General features: G+C 45.5%; 2 protein-coding genes across 2 annotated transcripts; both read left to right on the forward strand.

The window, feature by feature from the left end:
- Positions 1 to 2,703: 2,703 nt before the first annotated feature.
- On the forward strand, positions 2,704 to 7,845 carry LOC310772866 (transmembrane protein 151B; the record flags this gene model as incomplete). The annotated part of the gene is made up of 2 exons (XM_083632798.1): positions 2,704 to 2,811; positions 6,199 to 7,845. 2 exons carry the CDS (start codon positions 2,704 to 2,706, stop codon positions 7,843 to 7,845), a joined length of 1,755 nt encoding a protein of 584 aa, XP_083488924.1.
- A 5,643-nt stretch (positions 7,846 to 13,488) lies between these two features.
- Positions 13,489 to 19,788, forward strand: lrr1 (leucine rich repeat protein 1). Its single transcript, XM_083633638.1, has 5 exons — positions 13,489 to 13,954; positions 14,113 to 14,211; positions 15,003 to 15,255; positions 15,796 to 16,270; positions 17,993 to 19,788. The coding sequence occupies exons 1-5, from the start codon at positions 13,772 to 13,774 to the stop codon at positions 18,246 to 18,248; spliced, it is 1,266 nt and encodes a 421-aa protein (XP_083489764.1). The 5' UTR covers positions 13,489 to 13,771; the 3' UTR covers positions 18,249 to 19,788.
- Positions 19,789 to 20,124: the final 336 nt, after the last annotated feature.

A 20,124-nucleotide genomic window follows, 5' to 3' on the forward strand; every position in this document is an offset into this window, starting at 1 on the left:
TCTTTAAAACTTCTCTCTCTGCCACATACTTCTGGCAATACAATAAAACATGATCCACTGTTTCTTCCACTCCAATACTCACATCTCCCATTATGCTTTCCAATCAAAAAGAGGGAACTGTTTAAAGCAGTATGTATGGCCATTCCTTAATTTTGCCATAACTATTTCCTCTTTGCTATTTCGACCTCCAGACCCTGCACTCCCAACTGTTTTTAAGTTATCTTCCTTTACTTTATTTGTTCCATTTGTTCTGCCACCTCTTTTTGATTTTGTCAGCATCAGCTTCAAGTGCTCAATATGTTGGTTGGTAGACACCAACCAACACTGTTGGTCCACCAACTTTTTTCAAGGATCGTTTCGAGGGAGTCAGGCTTTAAGCCAATGATGGATCCAGCCTTCCTGATCACTTTATTGATCTTGTTTCTGTCATCAGTTCTTAACCCGCTCCCCCAACAGACAACAGCATAAAATAACACACTTGCTAAAATGCTTTGATAAAAGACATGAAGGAATGACCTGCTAACATTAAAAGACTGGAGCTTCCTAAGAAAGACCAGTATGGACTGGACCCTTTTAAAGATGGCACTGGAGTTCTCTCTCCAGTCCAGCTTATTATCCAGAAAGACACCGAGGTACTTAGGAGGGGACTACCTCAATGGCCTCGGTCTTGATAAAAACAGGAGTTACTGCCGCCTTTTTCCTTCTAAAATCAATAAGCTCTTTGGTCTTGCTTATATTTAAAATAAGGTGGTTGTCTTCACACCATTTCACAAATCTATCTACCTCCTGTTGGTAGGCTAGGTGGTTATCATTGTTGATGTAGCCAATGAGTGCAGAATCATCAGAATATTTTTGGAGGTGGCAGTCGGATTCTGGACTAAGCCTGCAGTCTGAGGTGTATAGTGAGAAGAAGAAAGGGGAAAAGACGGTGCCTTGGGGCGTGCCAGTGTTGGTAGTAATGGTCTTAGATGCATCACCACCAAGTCTCACAAACTGGGGTCTAGATGGGCAGTGTTTGGGTCCAGAATCAGTGTAGGAGACCATCTCCAGCAGGGGGCGCTGGACTTTTCGCCACTCTTCTGCTCCTCATCCTCCCTCAGTGTAGCGATCCTGGCCTGCTCTTCCTCTTGTAGAAACTGGTGAAGCTTCTTAAACTCCTCCTTAATCTGCCTCTCTGTCTGTCGGGCGTGGACCTTAATGTGTTCTGCTGTTTGATCACACTTTGCTGTCCCACTGTTACAGAGACCTTCACTGGTAACATCTTCATAGGGTCAGTTTAGCTAAAGAAGGGAAACAGCCTGTCAGTGAAGGTGTGAAGGACTGCATGTGTGTGTTCGTATCAGGATCAGAGAATGACAGCTTTCCTCTGTTCCAGTCCAGACTTGCTCTGATCCTGTGGAGCTTCTTCACTGGGAGATAGTGACTGGACCTGATGAGGAGTGTGCTATGTATACACCACCAATGAATCATATTCCCCACAATCCAGACAGTACCGTAAAGTTGTTTCCCTTCCTCTGGGCACACTCTAATGACACACCCAGTGACCAGTCTCTAATGTCTCCGACCTCAACATCCCAGCTGTGAGTTCCTGAGTTAAAGCCATCAGAGCCCAGGAGACACCAGGCGGTGTCAAACCTCTCTGGATTGTCAGGAAGCTGCTGTGTCTCTCCACCTCTCATACTGGTCAGATCTTCAGACATGATGAGGTTTGGATGAGCAGTGTTTGGGTCCAGAATCACAGGAGTGTAGGAGACCATCGTCTTCATCTTGTCCCAGACTGAAGCTCAGATTGCCCAGTATTTGGCCTTGTCTATCAGAGCTCCCGAGACAAGCTGTGGATCATCCACTCTTCCCACTGTTGCCTTGTAGTCCTGCAGGAAGGGGACATCTTCAGCTCTCAGCCCCTTCTTTATGGCTCTGACTGTGTCTGAAAGAGCTGTGATCTCTCTGCTCAGACCCTAAGTTTTCTCGTTCATCATCTGACTCTTCTGCTCCTCTTCCTCCCTCAGTGCAGCCACCTTGACCTCCGCTACACACACACACACACACACACACACACACACACACACACACACACACACACACACACACACACACACACACCACACACACACACACACACACACACACACACACACACACACACACACACACACACACACACACACACACACACACACACACACACACACACACGTTAAAGACCGTTAAAAACAAAAAATCCAAACATAAAAAATTCCAAACATAAAAAAACATTAAATGCACTGCACACCGTCACGTTTATACAAAAGCATGACTGTTTAGCCTACAACGTTACATTGAGCTATCCCAGTGAGTCTCGCGGTATCCTCCGTATTGCCTTCAGGACATTGGACAGCGCACAGGCGTCTGGATCGGAATATGCGGTGTTCTTGATTTGTGAGACGCTTCCTCGGCATCATCATCATGGTCAACCTCTGCTGCCTTTGCTGCGGTGAACTCCCTCGACCCCGCCCCCCTCCGTCCAGCCAGTCGGGACCACCGCGGGATCCCCGGTGCGTGCAGCAGCAGCCTGGCTCCGGCCCAGATGATGCTCGACTGCATGGGATGAGAGGGGGGCCAGGAGAGGGAGCAAACGGGGGGACATCCAGCAGCGCGGAGCGGCGGGTCAGGAAAGCGGAGTGAAGTCATCATCCTCCTTGCCTGCCATGCTAAAAGTGCAGCATGCTGTCTTCCGATCTAGAAACCACTGCGGAAGACACGGCGGTCAGCACCCCCAATGATGCTGAAGAGGAAGCAGACACACCGGCTGGCATTGATGTCCTGGAAGAGGTAAGTATAGAAGAAGAGGGGGAAAAACAGTCATAAAATGCATCTGCCTGTCATTTCTGATGAATGGCAGACTTTTACCAAAGTAGGCTTTAATAAGAGCAACTGTGAGCCATACATTTCCTGATTGTGGTGCAAAATAGACGGAACATAATTATTCAAGGTTTCTTATCTATTTTATTATTTAAAATATATTTCTCATAGTGTAATACTGTATAGCAGATGTAAGATTGCATCTTCACTTTGTGCGAGTGGCTACCCACAGATTAATGTTCTATCCTTTGCTCCCAACTGGAATGATACTGCAGACCTTTAGAAGATCCATTCATGCAGAATGCAGACTGAGAGGGTGTAGGTAACTGTCTCACAATGAGAAGTGAGTCCCAGCATTTTGGCTGCAGAGTGCAGAGAGACACTTCTTGCACAATGCATACAGATTACCATGGATCTTGCATTCAGGTGAACGTGTGTGTGTGTGTGTGTGTGTGTGTGTGTGTGTGTGTGTGTGTGTGTGTGTGTGCGTGCGCGTGCGTGTGCGTGCGTGCGTGCGTGCGTGTGTGTGTGTGTGTGTGTGTGTGTGTGTGTGTGTGTGTGCGCGCGCGCGTGCGTGCGCGCTTGTGTGTGTGTGTTCTCTCTTGTAGCCTCTGTCTTTCCTATCACAGAGTAATTACTGTGATTCCATCTGGGGAATTGGCTGTGTGCAGCCAGCCATGGAGCACAGCGGCTTTGACAGACAGTAAAATGATGAGTTATTTTACTTCAGATCCACTGTCACTCTAACTCCTGTCTCATAGACTGCAGTAGCTCAAAGTTACATTCTAGGGATTCATTATTTAGGTTTGTCATTATGTTACAAATGTCTTTTTCATACTGTGGTACTAACATAAAGTTTATCTTTATCTGCTGCCAACAGGTCCCCCCCCCCCCCCCCCCCCCCCAAAAAAAACAGTCTGAAAGTCATTGCTATTTCTGACACTGAATTGACTGCTGCTATCAATACCTGGTCATCAGACATTAACCAGTTGTTGCACTTAGGTCAAAAGGTTCAGAGAGGAATCAAGAAGTACAGTAAGTGTGGCTATAGCTCAGGAGGTAGAGCGGGTCGTCCACTAATCACTTTTGATAAACCCCAAATTGCTCCCGATTGTGTGCCAGCACCCTGTGTGGTAGCTTGCCGCCATCTGTGTGTGAATGGGTGAATGTACCTACTGATTGGAAAGCGCTTTGGAGAAAAACGCTATATAAATGCAGGGCATTTGCCATAATTTACAGTAAGTGTGTTGTTGCATAAATAACGGGTGGAACCACCAGAGCGACATCCCTGGCCCTGTGTCAGTGACATCACTGATGATGTCATCCCTGGCCCTGTGTCAGTGACATCACTGATGATGTCATCCCTGGCCCTGTGTCAGTGACATCATCCCTGGCCCTGTGTCAGTGGCAGTGCAGTAATGGATGGATGTCAGCATAAATCCTTTGACTCCATAAAACAGCAGAGGTAGCTTATAGGCTTTAACAAAACAGGACCTCTGCTCTCATGTAGGAAGGAGTGCAGCCACAAGACCAAGGTCAAAATATTAGGAAGTCATTTTGTACAAACTGAGACCAAATTAATTTTCTACACAGTTGCAGTTAGCGAACTCTACCCACCTGACACTGCAGGCAGACCCAGTTGCACTTTTTGTTCGGTTCGCTTACTGTAAACACATACAAAGCAAACAGTTGTATTATTTATTCCCTACACAGTCCTTCAGATACAATACTGAAACTAATAGCAGCTGTAGGCCCATGTCTTCGCTGAATGGGAGAAATACAGTGTTGTTCATTCAGTATTGGAAATGTGAGCACTTTCTGCACCGAGCCAGTCACCCAGTACTCAGCAGATAAATGTAGGGCAGAGTGTGTGTGTGTGTGTGTGTGTGTGTGTGTGTGTGTGTGTGTGTGTGTGTGTGTGTGTGTGTGTGTGTGTGTGTGTGTGTGTGAGGGCGCGCACACGCGTGCAGATGTGTTAGGGTTAGTTCTGTGGCTGCGGCATCATTTGTTGACATTCGAGGAGTTTATTTGATTATTTAATAAGCAAAAGGTTTCTTCATATAACCACTATTATAGTGGCACTATATAATATAGTACAGTACAGAAGTAGTACAGAAGCATTACACTTCATTACTAATATAACACGTGCAAATAAGAATGTTTAAAACACTTTATTTGGGTCGTCAGGTGACAAAAAGCAGATGTTCAATAAAGTGTCACTTGCTGTTACGGTGCAGGTGCTCAGTTTTCTCAATAATCATATTATTCATTGCTTGTATCTTCCACGTCTATAGGGTATTTACTAGCACCGGTGTCCACAACATGAGAAAATAACAAGATGACAAGTTCACTAAGACGCCACAATCAAATCTATTTACATGATTTATTAAAGGATAGGCGGTCGAGGGAAGAGGGATGAAAGAATCGAGGGAGGAGTGATGAATGATAGGGATCAAGGGTAATGGGATGTAAGGATAATCGAGGGGGGTTGAATGAGTCTGGGTCGATGGTTGTCTTCAGGAACCAGGGAATGGAGACTCAGGGTGGGGATACTGTCTTGCTGATGGGGTCGCTTCTTGGCTCCATCGTCGCTGATGGGGGCTCTTCTTGACTCCATTATAACCCCCTGGTTCCTGTACTGAAGGAGAAGAGCAAGGGGTTGGGAGGGTGGGATGAGAGAACTGAGATATGCGAGAGAGGGAGAGGTCATGGTGGGCGTGTATAAGTAGGGTGGAGCCGGAAGTAAGTGATAATCATAACTACATAAGTACCAAGGCTGTTATCAACTAAGGGAGTCGGTCAGCTGTTGCTTGACTTGTGTCATTCGTCATGCGGAGCATCCCGACCCTCGACCTGCCCTGTCGTCTTGGGTGTGTGGGGGATCCAGTATAATCCCTCAGAAGTTCCGAGTCCCGTAAAGAGAGGACGAGACGAAAGGACTCCACACAAAACATAAACTACAATAGGCTAGCAGTTATCAAACATGGGTGCGGCTATATTTGTTTTTTAAGAGATTGCAAAAAACTTGGCGCAGGTACAATGTAAATTAATTGAATAGGCAATGACATCTTCTGGCTACCAGCTGCATTGATAAACAGCCTCCAAGGGACACGACATCTGCAGCACAGCTTGCTTTAATCCAATTCCAGTGAGCTCAGTGCTTTGATTTATTGAGCGCTTTGGGTATTTAAAAGCACAGCGATTTACAGTACAGCACAGCCACGCTCATTTGCATTTCTGCTGCAAGTAACAATATGACTGCCATGTTTCAGGGGCTCATCGGTGTAAGTGGCCATTCCTCATTTCATCTCCCCTCTATGTCTCTCTGTCTCTCTCTCTCTCTCTCTCTCTCTGCAGCAGCGTCCGGTGAAGCAGTCCCTGGGTTCGTGCGTGTGCCGTGAGTCCCACTGGCGCTGCCTGCTGCTCTCCCTGCTCATGTACAGCTGCCTGGGCGCCGTGGCCTGGTGTCAGCTCACCCGCATCACCAAAATCAGCTTCAACTCCGCCCTCACCTCCTCCTTCACGTCCTCCATCAGCTCGTCTCTCCGCGGGCCACCTGGCATGGGGGCGGGAGGGCACCACTCCATGATCTACCATGACAGCCCCTGCTCTGACGGCTACCTCTACATCCCCCTGGCGTTCTTGCTCATGCTGTATGTGGTCTACATGGTGGAGTGCTGGCACTGCCGCGCCCGCAGCGAGCTGCAGTGCAAAGCCGATGTCGACAGCGTGTACGAGCGCGTGCTGCGGATGCGGCAGGCCCGGCCTCGCGTTTGGTGGAAGGCCATCAGCTACCATTTTGTTCGCCGGACACGGCAAGTCACCAGGTACCGCAACGGGGACACGTACACCACCATGCAGGTGTACCACGAGAGGGTCAACACGCACGTGGCCGAGGGCGAGTTCGACTACAGCCGCTGCGGGATGAAAGATGTGTCGTGTGATCTCAAGGGGCTGGAGGGACAGTCGGCGACCCGACTGCGCTTCACCAAGTGTTTCAGCTTCGCCGGGGCGGGTCCCGAGAACGCGTACCTCAACCAGCGAGCCGGGTTCTTCTCTGAGATCGAGGGGTTGGACGATTACATGGAGGCCAGGGAGGGGATGCAGCTGAAGAACATAGACTTCAAAGAACACCTGATAGCCTATGTAGACCCAGACCGGATGCCTTGGTACACTTCCCAGGTTGCCTTCTGGCTGGCGGCTCTCCTCATGCTGTCTTGGCCACTGAGGGTGCTGACAGAGTATCGCACTGCATATGTTCACTACCGCATAGAGAAGCTGTTTGGGCTGGAGCACAGCCACAGCAGCCCCTCACCCCTGGATGAAGACAGGCCCGCAAGGAATAATGGTGGGTGTGGTATTCCAAGGGTAGACACAGTGGACAGCACTGAACTGGAGTGGCACATCCGCTCAAACCGCCAGCTCATCCCCAGCTACTCCGAGGCCATGCTGATTAACCTGGGCACAGCAGACTCTAACTCGATACGAGACACTGACGACACGTCTTCCTCAAACCGTTTCCTTCTGGACAGCGGCCAGCCCGCCCAGAGTTACGGAGCTCTCCTGGCCCCGGAGGACTGCGAGCAGTGCTGTGAGCTGCAGACCGGAGGGGGCGGGGCGGAGAGGTCCAGGGGAAGAAGGAGGACCATCGCCAGCTCCAGTTGCTCCTCAATCTTCTCCTGCCGTGGAGCGCTGTTCCACTCCCGTCTCTCCCTGGACACGTCTCGGTTCTCCCTGTGCCGCATGTACGGCTCTCATCGCACGGTGGGCCCGTGGCGGAGCCGCAGCAGCGACCTGACGGAGCGCTGCTGCGCGGACGAGCCGTGCCGCAGGTCCGACTCCAGCCAGCTGGCGCTCAACGAGAGCCCGCCCACTTACCGGGACGCTCGCTTCTTCCCCGTGCTCATCGTGCACAGGCCCGAGGGCTGCGGCAGCGAGGACGGGAGGGAGGTGCGTCGTTACTACACACGCAGAGGCTCCTCCTGTTTGGAGACGGCTCTGTGAAGGAAAAACAAAGATGTTTTAGAGTGATAGGTCAAAATAAGTCAAGATTCAGGAAAGTTTTATGGGAGTCTTTCAGGAGATTCCATAGTATATTTGAAGTAGCCAAAAATAAACGTTCCCAGTCCCTTCAGGATTAATCGTTGCGATAAAAGAAATGCTTGATTTTGCAGTAGCTTTTCTCAAAGTTTCATGTTTTTGTTGTTTTTTTGCCAGAATTTTCGAAAAATTGGAAGCCCCGCAAATATCACGGAGACTGGTAGAATTTGCATTTCCAAAATCCTGGAGGGACTGACTTTTTTTTTACCTTTATTTATCCAGGGTTTTCTTTTCGAGTGGGCCCTGCTCACACTCACACACACCTTCATACCTGGAAGCCATAGGCAGATTATGACATGACATGACGGGCCCCTGGGCCTGGACACATGCGCACAAATGCAGAATTAAGGCCAGAATAATAACTAAGACATACATTCACCTGACTATCAACAGGATTTACAGCACAGCCACCTGAACTCTCAAAGCCAACAGCACAATTACAAGAAATAAATTCACCTGGATCTCCATAAAGGCAACAAAATTAACTTTTTTGTCCACCAGTTGCGAATGTTCAAATTTTACCAGCCACTCAATAGATTACCACTGTTCTTTTGGATGGTGAGTGAAGCAAATCTACCAGACACTTTTACCAGTATTTGGCTGGTGGCTGTGCTAATTTTGGACCCTGTCTCAGTAAAACAGGATTTACAGTGCAGGTACACTCAATTAAAGCAGAAAACAGCACAATAACCCTCTAATTGTTCATAAACGTATGGAACACTTGGTCAAAAATAAAGGGTTCGGGCCCTATAAGGGATCATTTGATCCCAGGCCCCGGCAAGATACGCAGTAGTCCTGTGAAGACGCTCTATATTATGGGCCACCCTGGGCCTGGGCCCGGTAGGCCCGTTCGGTAATACATCCCTGCTGGAAGCTGACCAGTACAACCACAGTCTGATCTGCTGGCCACTGAGCAGCTCCACTGGAACGGTTGAGGTTAAGGGCCTTGCTCAAGGGCACCTCAGTGGTGGTAATGAGGGAGGGGCAAGCGCTGCTTTTCACTTTCCCCACCGAGATTTATCCTGCCGGTCCCAGGGATCGAACCGACAACCTTTCGGTCACAAGCTCGCTTCTCTAACCTTTAGGCCACCACTGCCCACATTCATAGAACATAAGACTCACGAGGACATCAAAGAGTGTTTCTGTTGTTTTGCACATATACTGTACCATTACAGTTAAATTACCTCTTATGAACAGCTGCTGGATGCTGGGGACAAACTGTGCTACGTATATCTCTGATCCATTTACACCTGGTATTAAAATGTGATCTGTATTGGGATAGGTTATCTGGATACAGGTCGCAATTAAAAACCAGGTGTAAATGGTGTGTAAGATTCATTTTGACATTCTCAAATTCTCTCCTTAACAGTGTTGTTCTCTCTTTGTGGCAACACCACTCTGTCAGCTGAAGGTTTAATTACAGCAACGACCGACTATCAGATCTGATTAGATGATGCATACAATACCATTGATAATTGTACTACTTGCGTAATGTTTTCATGGCCTATATTTTTCATTTCATTTCTCATCAGGCAGAACAAAACTTAACTAGTTGTTACAGTCACATTGTTCAAGATTCAAGATTCAAGATTTTTATTGTCACTCCGTAGTACAAGTATCACGTGTGAAATTCTTGTGCTGTAGACTCCGTTACAACATAGTGCAAAAAATAAAAAAATAAAAACAAGAGGCAACAAGCAATAAAGCAGTAAGACACGCCACAGACAGTGGCGTATTCACTGCACATAATTTAACATAATAACATTCTGTTAGGTGCAAATAGCATATACCTAATTACTAAACATACTATTGAACATTAGTCATACGTGATGTTAGCAGCTGCAGTGCGGTACAGTACGGCTACTACACTATTTGTATGTTAAGGAGTCTCGTGGCCTGCGAGAAGAAACTGTCCTTCAAGCGATTTGTGCGTGCTCTTGGGACCCTGTATCTCCTCCCTGAGGGTAGCAGGGAGAACAGACTGTTGTGGGGGTGGTTTGTGTCTTTGATGATCTTCAGGGACCTCCTGAGGCACCGCTGGTTGTACAGATCTTGCAGTTCTGGCAGCTCACATCCTGTTACGTGCTGGGCCGCACGCCTCACCCTTCTTAGCGCCCTGCGGTCCATGGTGGTGCAGTTCCCGTACCAGGTGGTGAAGCAGCCAGTCAGCAGGCTTTCAATGGTGCCTCTGTAGAAGTCCCTGAGGATTTTTGGCCTTAGCCTGAATTTCTTCAGGCGCCTGAGTCCGTGTAGTCGCTGTTGGGCCTTTTTGACAACAGTGGCGGTGTGGTTGGCCCATGTCAGGTCCTGGTGGATATTGACTCCCAGGTACTTGAAGCTGTCCACCCTTTCCACCACTGTGCCGTTGATGATGATTGGGGGGTGTGCGCCCCCCCCCCCCCCCCCCTTCTGTAGTCTACAATGATCTCCTTTGTCTTGGAGACGTTCAGAGAGAGGTGGTTGTCCTGGCACCATTGTTCCAGGGCCTCCACCTCCTTTCTGTAGGCCGTCTCGTCGCTCCTGGAGATCAGCCCCACGACCGCTGTGTCGTCTGCAAACTTCACGATGGTGTTCGAAGTTTGAGTCGCCACGCAGTCGTGGGTGTAGAGGTCATACCAGAAGGGGCTGGAGACGCACCCCTGTGGCGCTCCTATGCTGATGGTCAGTGGGGAGGAGGTGAGGTTGCCCACTCTCACCACCTCGCGGCGGTCTGTTAGAAAGTCCAGGATCCAGTCACACATTGCTGTGCTTAGTCCCAGATCCTTGAGTTTGCTTACCAGCCTGAAGGGTACTATGGTGTTGAATGCTGAGCTGTAGTCCACGAACAGCATTCTCACATAGGTGTCCTTCCCCTCCAGGTGGTGGGGGGGCACTGAGGGGTGGGTGAGGGAGGATAGGGGGGAGGGCACTGGGTTAGTTTTTTTTTTTTTTTTAACTTTAATTGAATGGTATATAGCATTCACTGAAAAATGATATACTGAGTGAGGAAGATGAAGTGAATGTCAAAATGTAAGCATTCAAAGAAACTACATAGGTTATACTGAAATGATGATGCTGAAGGATCATTAAATATGTTGTATGAATCTAGTGACTTGTAAAGTAGATTGATTTATTGATTAATTCGTGTTAAACGCAGCAGATTCTTTTTTAGTATGTTGGAAGTGCACAGAAATAGTGGGAGTTGGCATCTCTCATTCATCTCAGAGATCATAGAGATATGAAATAAGAAGAACTTTCACTGTGATAAGCAATGAGTGAACCAAAAGTGCACCAGACCAGATGCAAAGAGGCTGATATGTATCTACTTAATATGCTCAATTAGTGCAAAAGTGAAAAGCTGAATTGTATCTTGTGAACCAATACAATAGCAGACAAGTCAGTGTGAATCATGTTTTTTCTCTGGAGTTAGTTACTGATCAAAACATGTTACTCATGAATATATCCCATGCCAATTGGGCAAATTGTAAATTTTTAATTGAAGAGTTTACACATGCAGCCAAACACTTCCAAACTACAAACAGAACTACAAACCTTCCCTGTCAACTGTCTTCCTTATGTGCTCTCTTTTTTACTCACATTTCACTCCACTACAACTGTGTTGACGTTGAATACCTTGAAAATGAAATGATCATATGTGTGTGCGCACAATATGATCATGTGTGCGGTTTAAGTGCCATTCCCAGCTTTCACCTTCTATTTTAAGAGTGTACCAGTCTCTGTACATGCCAGTCTCTCTGTCAATCTGTGTGTTATGTGTTTTTAGTCATTCGGTGTGTGCTAATGTGTCTCTCCGTCTGATTGTGTGTGTGTGTGTGTGTGTGTGTGTGTCCTGAGCTTTAGCTTGTTCAGCAGGAGGGTCAGCCGTGTGCCTAACAGGTGCAGAGGAGGAGATGAGAGAGAAGGAGAAGAGAGATCAGAATTAAACGACTCCCTGCGGTCACGCTGATCCGGCCCGAGGTGACAGTGTCACCCAGTCTCAGAGTTCGCCGGTGCCTCTGGTGTCCTGGAGTACAAGTGCAAGAAAATAAAACGCAGCAATGAAATCCAATGACTTCAATCAGCAACCTTCCACTGTGTTCTCAAGAGAGGAGAGGGGAGACAGCGATACAGCACATGCTGTAGGGTTAAATTCAAGAGGGCATCTGAACCGGAGGGCCATGATTACAAACTAAATAAAACAGCCTAGGAAGAGTACAGCACTGATGTCAGATGGATAGAACGGCCTCTTATTGGGAGAAAAGAAGAGAGAAGGGGATGAACAAGAAGAAAAGAAGAGGCGGAATACTGGAAAAAATAAGCTCACGAAAGAATAACCTGCTATAGCTACAAATAACAAGAATAGGTGGTAACTGAGCTGTAACCACATAACACAATGTTGAATGACAAAATGCTTGAGCAGTTTTGGCAGTGACCGTTAATAAAAAGGACAATTAATTAAGCATTTGGCCCTCATTGATTGTTTTAATGTGTCCTCCAGTCCACACCTAAAGATCCAGTGCAATGATTTAATCTCAGTTTGATGTTGATTTCTAACAGAATTAACATAATTTTCTTCCCTTTTTAATTGTTGTACAAAGTTTGACTGAGTGAGAGCACTTCCATACTGTCGACCAATCAGAGCACAGATTTGTTGACAAGCAGAGGGTGTGTTTTTCAAAGGACATCAGTTACAAAGCTGGCAGTCATAATAATTTGGATAACTTTGCATCAACACGTATTTTGTACAATTATTCCATGGAATTGAGAAGTCCAGTTCTCATTGCACTGGACAGTTAGGGCTTTAGGTGTATCATGTCAACAAGGCCCAAACTTTTTCCACTTCAAAGACTGGTTACATAAGATAAGGAATAAGATAAGGAAGATAAGTAAATTGGGGATTTTGGATCCGGAATTTGATTTTGGCATATTACATAGGCTAATAGTTTAAGCTAATGTTTTGGTGTAGAATTGAATAACTGTTTACATTGTAGGTTTGGTGATACTGATAACCACGATGGGAAGAGAGAAACCTCTGATGAAATGTGAATAAATTAAATGAATCTGAATCTAAATATGTGTGTTCTAGCGCCACCATCTGGCCAATATGGTTGCTGCTGCAAAGAAGAATGCTTCCAGTATAATTTGGCCAGGAAGTTCACTTTAAGGCAAAAATTAAGTCAAATTAATTAATAATAATAAAATAAATAAAATATTATTAAATAAAATAAAATAATTAATTAATTAATATCTATCTATCTATCTATCTATCTATCTATCTATCTATCTATCTATCTATCTATCTATCTGTCTGTCTGTCTGTCTGTCTGTCTGTCTGTCTGTCTGTCTGTGCAATTACTGTCAAAAATAACAATTCATAATACTTTTTGAAATGTGCTCCAAAGAAGATTTTGAACTACGTTGTTATTATTTGTATGTATTTGTGACCCCCCCCCCCCTCCCCCGTCCCCGCCCCGGGCGCGTCGTTACGTCACTTCCCTTGCGCGGGAGACTACCACCCACAGCACTGATGATGCTACCACCACCAAACTTCACAACACAAGACTTCGACTAGATACAGAGGAGTTGCCTGCATTTGTCTGCGAAATGATTGTGCTGTTGAGAGTGTGACGTTACGGTGTTCTCGACAGTTGTTCAAATGCAGCGTGTTGCTGTTGTTACTGTAGCGAAGCTCAAGCGAGGGACTGTTGTTGACATCCTTGGTCGGGCGACTAGCTGCCGCGCCGCTCACCTGTTTAACGTTAGCTCTTTTTTTTCTTTGGCATGCATCTAAAGCCTCTCGGTTAACTGCGAGTGGGCATTAAGCTGGTCCCAAGTCTTTATTTTTGGTGGGATGAAGCTGCAGTGTGATGTCGAGGTTGTGAGTCGGATGCTTCCCACGTTTGGTATAAGAAATCGGGGGAAGGGGGCGAGGGCGCTGCTTTCCATCGGGAAACATTCAGACAAGACCACTCAACGCAGCAATATCTACATGATGATCTGCACGGCGAAAGACAGGGCGGGATCAAAGTATAAGGTAAGTGTGTATGATGTTGTTGTTGTTCTGTGTGTGTGTGTGTGTGTGTGTGTGTGTGTGTGTATTGCTCTTTTCTAGGAACGCGAGATCCCTAGTAGTTGAACTCTATTTTCCCACTGCTGAACTTCTACCAACGTCTGCCAACCTTTCTCTTGCAGTTGAAAGACAACATAGAGAAGTTCTTCACAATGTTCGTGGAGGAGGGCAAGGCCACTGTGAGATTAAAGGAACCTGCTGTTGACATATGCTTGAGCAAGGTACAGGCTCCATCCAACATAGTGTGAACACACACTGTAACATGATGGCCACTTGGCCCTTCAGCTTCATAGCAAACGCCTGTACCATATACAAGACCCAGTTGATTTGGAAATTGGGTTTTATCTGTTAGTCTTTGCTGACTTCAAAGCTTCAAAGACTTGTCTTGTCTTGAATCAATGCATCCCTCATCAGTGGGAATTGTTGTTATTTCCAGTTGTTGATGATGCTTATTTCTGTCAGATAGGTTGTATCAACAAGCCTTATGTTGATTAAGTGGTCCTCTCATGCTATGCGAGCGATGCAAAGATAGCCACCATGGCGGCATCATTGTTCCCAGTGGCTGTGAATGCCTCCTGGCTGTTTTAGGCACTGGTGACCTTTCACCTAGATTCAAACATAATTCAACCCATCATGTTGACAGCAATACAACACAATCAAACAAGTCAGGCAGGTAAATGATGACAACAGAAGTCATGATACTGTGTAAAAACTCCAGTGGACCTACTTTCCAGAATAGGTCACAAATAATTTATTCCCCACAGCATTCAGTTCAATTATTCATGTTAAGGAAGTGTGTCAAGATATTCTAGACGAGTGGATTTAGGTCAGCTATTTCAAGCAATCTGGTAAATTCTGATTCATAGCCTCTGTATTTTGCAATATTGTTTTGTCATACATAACATTCGTCTCTCTTGTGTCATTGCCCACGTCATCAACACAACCACCTTGGGAAATATGACTGCACCAATTTCTACAGTCATTATTCTTATTGTTGTTATTTTGTCTATAGGCTGATGCAAATAGCTTGAAGAACTTCCTCTCAGCTGCACGTTTGGCAGATAGAGGAAGTGACGCAAGCAGCCTTCCTCTCTCCACGCTCACTGCCGTTCGTGCCAAGGACGTTGAAAAACCCAAGAAGAAACTCACCATCGTCTCCAAGAAGGACTATCCGCTGACCTCCAACTTCCCCTACTCTCTGGAGCAGCTCCAGGTGTCCTACTGCAAGCTGTCACGCGTGGACATGCGCATGTTGTCCCTTAAAGGTAGGTAGGTAGAGCAGTGGGTGAAAAATACTGTACAATTGAAATATTAAGGACGAATGCTTTTACTCGGTTTCCCTTTTTATTGTTTGTCTTTGGGCCATGGTCCTGTCTAGGAGGTCTGTGCCAATACGACCATTTATGATTATCTTGATCAAAATTATCTTGATATTATATTATCCTGATCATTATTAGTAAGATGAAAATCTTAAAATTGATACTGTAATATGCTTCAGTTATTGACTAACCTATTATGTCAATAGCAAGTTATTTCTCTTAAAAATGTAGGACCCTAGAACTTATGTAAAATATTGATGTAAAATAGTTAGTTTTTGCATTTGCTATTCAGATTCCCAACCAGTTGCCGGTTATTGCATTTGGTTACTAATAAAAATGAGCTGTGGTGTAATAACCTTCTTTCTTTTACACCTCAATACATAATAATGCCATTATTGTCCTGTCATTACACGAGTTCTGTTAAACTATGGATGCATGCACAATCACATCTGATTCATTAATAAAACAACATTTTTGTTTTTGCAGCTCTCCGCAAGCTGGACCTCAGTAACAACCACATCAAGAAGCTCCCTGCCACCATCGGTGACCTCGGCTGCCTGGCTGAGCTCATCCTCCACAACAACCACCTGGAGAGCTTCAGCGAGGCGCTCTGCCTGTCCACGCTGCAGCGGACGCTCCAGCACCTGGACCTCAGCCACAACCGACTGCAGGGCCTCCCCTCTCAGTTCTGCCAGCTCCGAGAACTGGTCAACCTCAAACTGGACGAAAACAAGCTTGTCTGGCTGCCATTCCACATCGGCCGCCTGTCAAAGTTGAAGTTCCTGTCGGCAGCGCACAACCAGCTGGCTCTGTTGCCCACTGACTTCCGCAAGCTGAGTCTGGAGAACTTGGATCTGTTTGGGAACCCGTTCACCCGGCCCAACCCTCTGGACCACACGATTCACCTCACATTCCCCCTTCCACTTCAGGAGATAGCTTCCAGGGCTGTGACCAACCTCAGGTTAGAATTCAGCACACTCTCACACTGACTACACCATATTTAAAAAGGATTTATTTTTGAAAAGCAATGGACTTAAAAAAAAAAAGTACAACCAAGATGTTTTGGTGTTCATCCAAACACCATTATCAGTTGTAATAGAGGGTAATATGTATGCACGTGACGTCACAGGCAGAAGTCATTGCATGGTCACGCCCACTGATGCAAGACTGATTTTGAATGCAGTAATCAGCCTAGATGAATGACACATGCTGCTGCAAACAACAGAGAGGAACCTGCTGAATGTTTTGCCCATATACTGTAGGTTTTGCCACTCAGTCCTGATTGAGGGGGCGTGTTCCAGTGGGAAAGTGACATCCGTCACTTTCTGCACGATTCAGAATAACATGAGAATCTTGATTTCCTTGCTTAGATTTTAGATCTCGATTCTTAAGCGAAACCATTTTTAATACCTATACGCTACTTTTTACTGTGCTACTGCTATCTTTGCTTGACAGAGACAGAAACAACAGCAACATATTGTGTACTGTAAAGGGACTGTCACATCAGCAGGGTCAAATGGGCTTCACACACTAGACACAAAATGTATAGACTAAATTCAAATGAAGTTGAAATTTAATTAACGGTATTAAACTTCTCTAATCTCTGGTTTATCCTGCCATCCATCCATATTCTGCGCACACTGACTGCACAGTGCAGCATTAAGTAGGCTATAGCCTTAATATAATTACAAACCTTTGGGAATGTACTGTAACTACCTGGCTTCCTGAATCTTTTTTCTGGTTGCGGATTGGTTTCAAGACACTTTGTTTTATGTGTATGAAAATGGGGGGCGGGGACATCAAGTAACCAGGATAAATGACATTGGTGGCTGCCTCCACTGATGGCACAGCGCCAAAACAAAGTGGAGATACAGGTCTGGCTATACGAAACTGTAAATAACCGTGTGGCAATGCATTGAATTGAGCTCAACACACGTGCTGTCGTCCTGTCAAAGATATGTGCTTGTTTTTAACAGAGAAAATACTTTCAACTTATATGATGTCTTATTTAGAACAATCCTCTCTTATGTCTCTCTCTGGAGTTGTTTTCCTGTCAGTGCACCGTTTAGCTGCGTGTGCACATTTTGTCATGTGGTGAAACGCAGGAGCGCTTGATGTGATGCAAGGGATGTCCCTAATGATTTGAACACGCGGCAGAATCGTTGTCATTCAGGAATGAGATCGCATAGAGGTATGTGATTAATAGCGCAGTCCAAGTTGTAATGAGTGCAACAGAAAGTAACTGTCAAATAAATACACACAAGTCACGTGACAAACACATGGCATGATGAAGTCACATGACTTGTTGAGATGTGTAGTCCCTAATGTGTGTTTGTTTACCAGAGAAGATGTTTTTTTCCCAGCAGCTTACAGTGATGCCCCTCCCCCCGCTTGTGGGATGGAGGAAGTTGATTTGTCCATAAAGCGTCTGCGCTGATGGCGTTTGGATGAACAACAAAACATCTTGTTTGTACTTTTTTTAGTCCAGTGTTTTTCAAAATACATGATTTTTAAGCGTTTTATCACCTGGATGTTTTTCAACTGAACCTACACAGTATACACTGACTACACCATACTTGGTCTGATTTCAGTCTACTACACAAGCCTGCAGTAAAAGTATTTTAATCCACACTGTGCTTATTAGTAAAGTCCTAACCTTGTCCTCTCTTGATTCATGTGGCAGGATACCGTACGGACCTCACCTCATCCCTGCCCACTTGTGTCGGGACCTTGAAGTAGCAAAGACCTGTGACTGCGGCCGCGTCAGCGTCAACTTCTTCATCCAGACGGTGGTGAGCATGAACCTGCATCAGGTCTCTCACACGGTGGTCCTGGTGGACGACATGGGAGGTACGGACGCCCCGCTGCACCGCCACTTCTGCTCCCTCTCCTGCTACTCCGAGTTCTTAGACAACTGCCTCCAGAGGGGCATCAGATAAAGAGGGACAGCCAACCGCTGCAAATTGTCATCACCTTGGATGTTATTATATTTATACAATGGCTCATGACGTGGGGGGTGATGACATGAGGACTTTGCTGTGCTGCATAACTGAAAGCAGTAGTGCACATGTTTTTGGCAGTGCTATTGTGCAAAGGACAGTATTGAGTCTTTTGAGCTTTGTTGTAAAAAGCGCTTCAAGCTGCCTTCCTCACACACACACACACACACACGTAAATATATTGTATATTAGGGCTGCCCTTGACCAAAGATTTCCGTAGTCAACTAATAGTCGTTAAAGCAATTAATTGATTAGTTGATTAGTCATTGCATGTCTAAGTGTGAAGTAGATCGGACAAATGGTTGTCAAGATATGCTCACACACGAGGACAAGGACACGGGGCCACACACAAACACCCACACATACAGAGTCCTTGCTTTGTAGTTTGATGGCATCAAAATGTCACTCCACCCAGGTACCCAAAGCTGGCAACCCTGCTCCAATAACCTTTTAATGACAAGGCACAGCTCCCTAAACGAGTTTGAGTGGGTCTTTTTGTTCCTGAGACTAACCAACTAATGATAACTTGGTTGACTTATGGCTCATTTATACTCCAATTTCATACGTAAATAGATGCGTCCGTTTCAAACGTTATTATCGTCACTGCCCACATACTTCCATGTGTCTTTCACGTTGGTATCATTTTAAGCAATACATTCACCAGTGGGCAGTAGAGAGTCAAATGCATGAGTGTGTGTGTGGTTTTGCTGCGTTTCATGCGTATCCGTAAGCTTTCAGATGACGGACAGAAAACACGAAATGAACGCAGAGTACGGACAGAAGGCTCTGTCCATCTCCGTCTTTAACGTAGAGTATAATTTGGCCTTAAGACTCTTCTCGACTAACAGGGGCAGCCCATATATATATATACACACACACACACATACATACATATATATACTTCCCACATATCAAAGGTGCGGTAAGAGACAAGCACCTGCAGCTTAGCCTGCGTCTGGCACTGACTCTAATGTAGCAATAGTGGAAGGTGACACTGATACACAATGACAGTTTGGCTATGTTGCTAAATCTCACAAGTTGTCTTGTTTAATCGTCAGCTATCACACTTTTACTGTGGTGTTCTTCTTGCCTCATATTGCAAACTGCTTCTACAACGCAAGAAGTGAAGGAAGAAGTTTTATTTAATTAATATTTTGTGAGATGACTCACGAGAGAAGCTCTTCTCTCATAAGTGAGTCATCTGACTCTTGTTCATAAAACCTGGATGTTGTTCACAGGGATGGATTCACCTTTTTCATCACAAAATAGCACACATGAGTGAATGATTTTGTCTGCCCTGGTATGTCACCTTTTTCACTATCCATGACTTTGCATCCTTGTGTTCATAACCTTAAGTGTTACTTTGTTTTGCTGAACTGAGTGCTTCAGGTTTTGTAGGTGTTGTGCCTAAAGGTAGTCAGGTTTTACTATGGTGATGATGACCCAGTTTTTGTTATGTATATATTTGTGTGAAAATAAAATAAAAGCATTTAGTCCCAAGTTACTTATCTAGGGACACTGAAATAATGAATTTGAGTGGAGTTTTTATGTTTAATGCATTGTTTTAGTTTACATGCTCAAGTACAATGAACCAGAACTGGAGACAAAAAGAAACATTGTGCATATTCGATATGTGTTCAACTTGCCACAACACCGCTTATTATTCAAAGACTTTCCCTGAAAAGGTAGTACCAGTGCCACAATGTGAATCAAGGTAACAATAATGATTTGTGCTACACTATATAGCTTTGCCATTGACGAGGCAAGACAATATGAACAACAGTTACACACTGCAGACTTTCAAACTGACATTGCA

This window comes from Poromitra crassiceps (assembly GCF_964638095.1).
Source record: "Poromitra crassiceps genome assembly, chromosome: 3".
NCBI lineage: Eukaryota > Metazoa > Chordata > Actinopteri > Beryciformes > Melamphaidae > Poromitra > Poromitra crassiceps.

Coding starts and splice junctions, on each gene's coding strand:
- lrr1 (XM_083633638.1), top strand. CDS start 13,772: ATGAAGCTGCAGTGTGATGTCGAGGTTGTGAGTCGGATGCTTCCCACG. Junction 15,256..15,795: donor GCGCATGTTGTCCCTTAAAG/GTAGGTAGGTAG, acceptor TTGTTTTTGCAG/CTCTCCGCAAGCTGGACCTC. Junction 16,271..17,992: donor AGGGCTGTGACCAACCTCAG/GTTAGAATTCAG, acceptor TTCATGTGGCAG/GATACCGTACGGACCTCACC.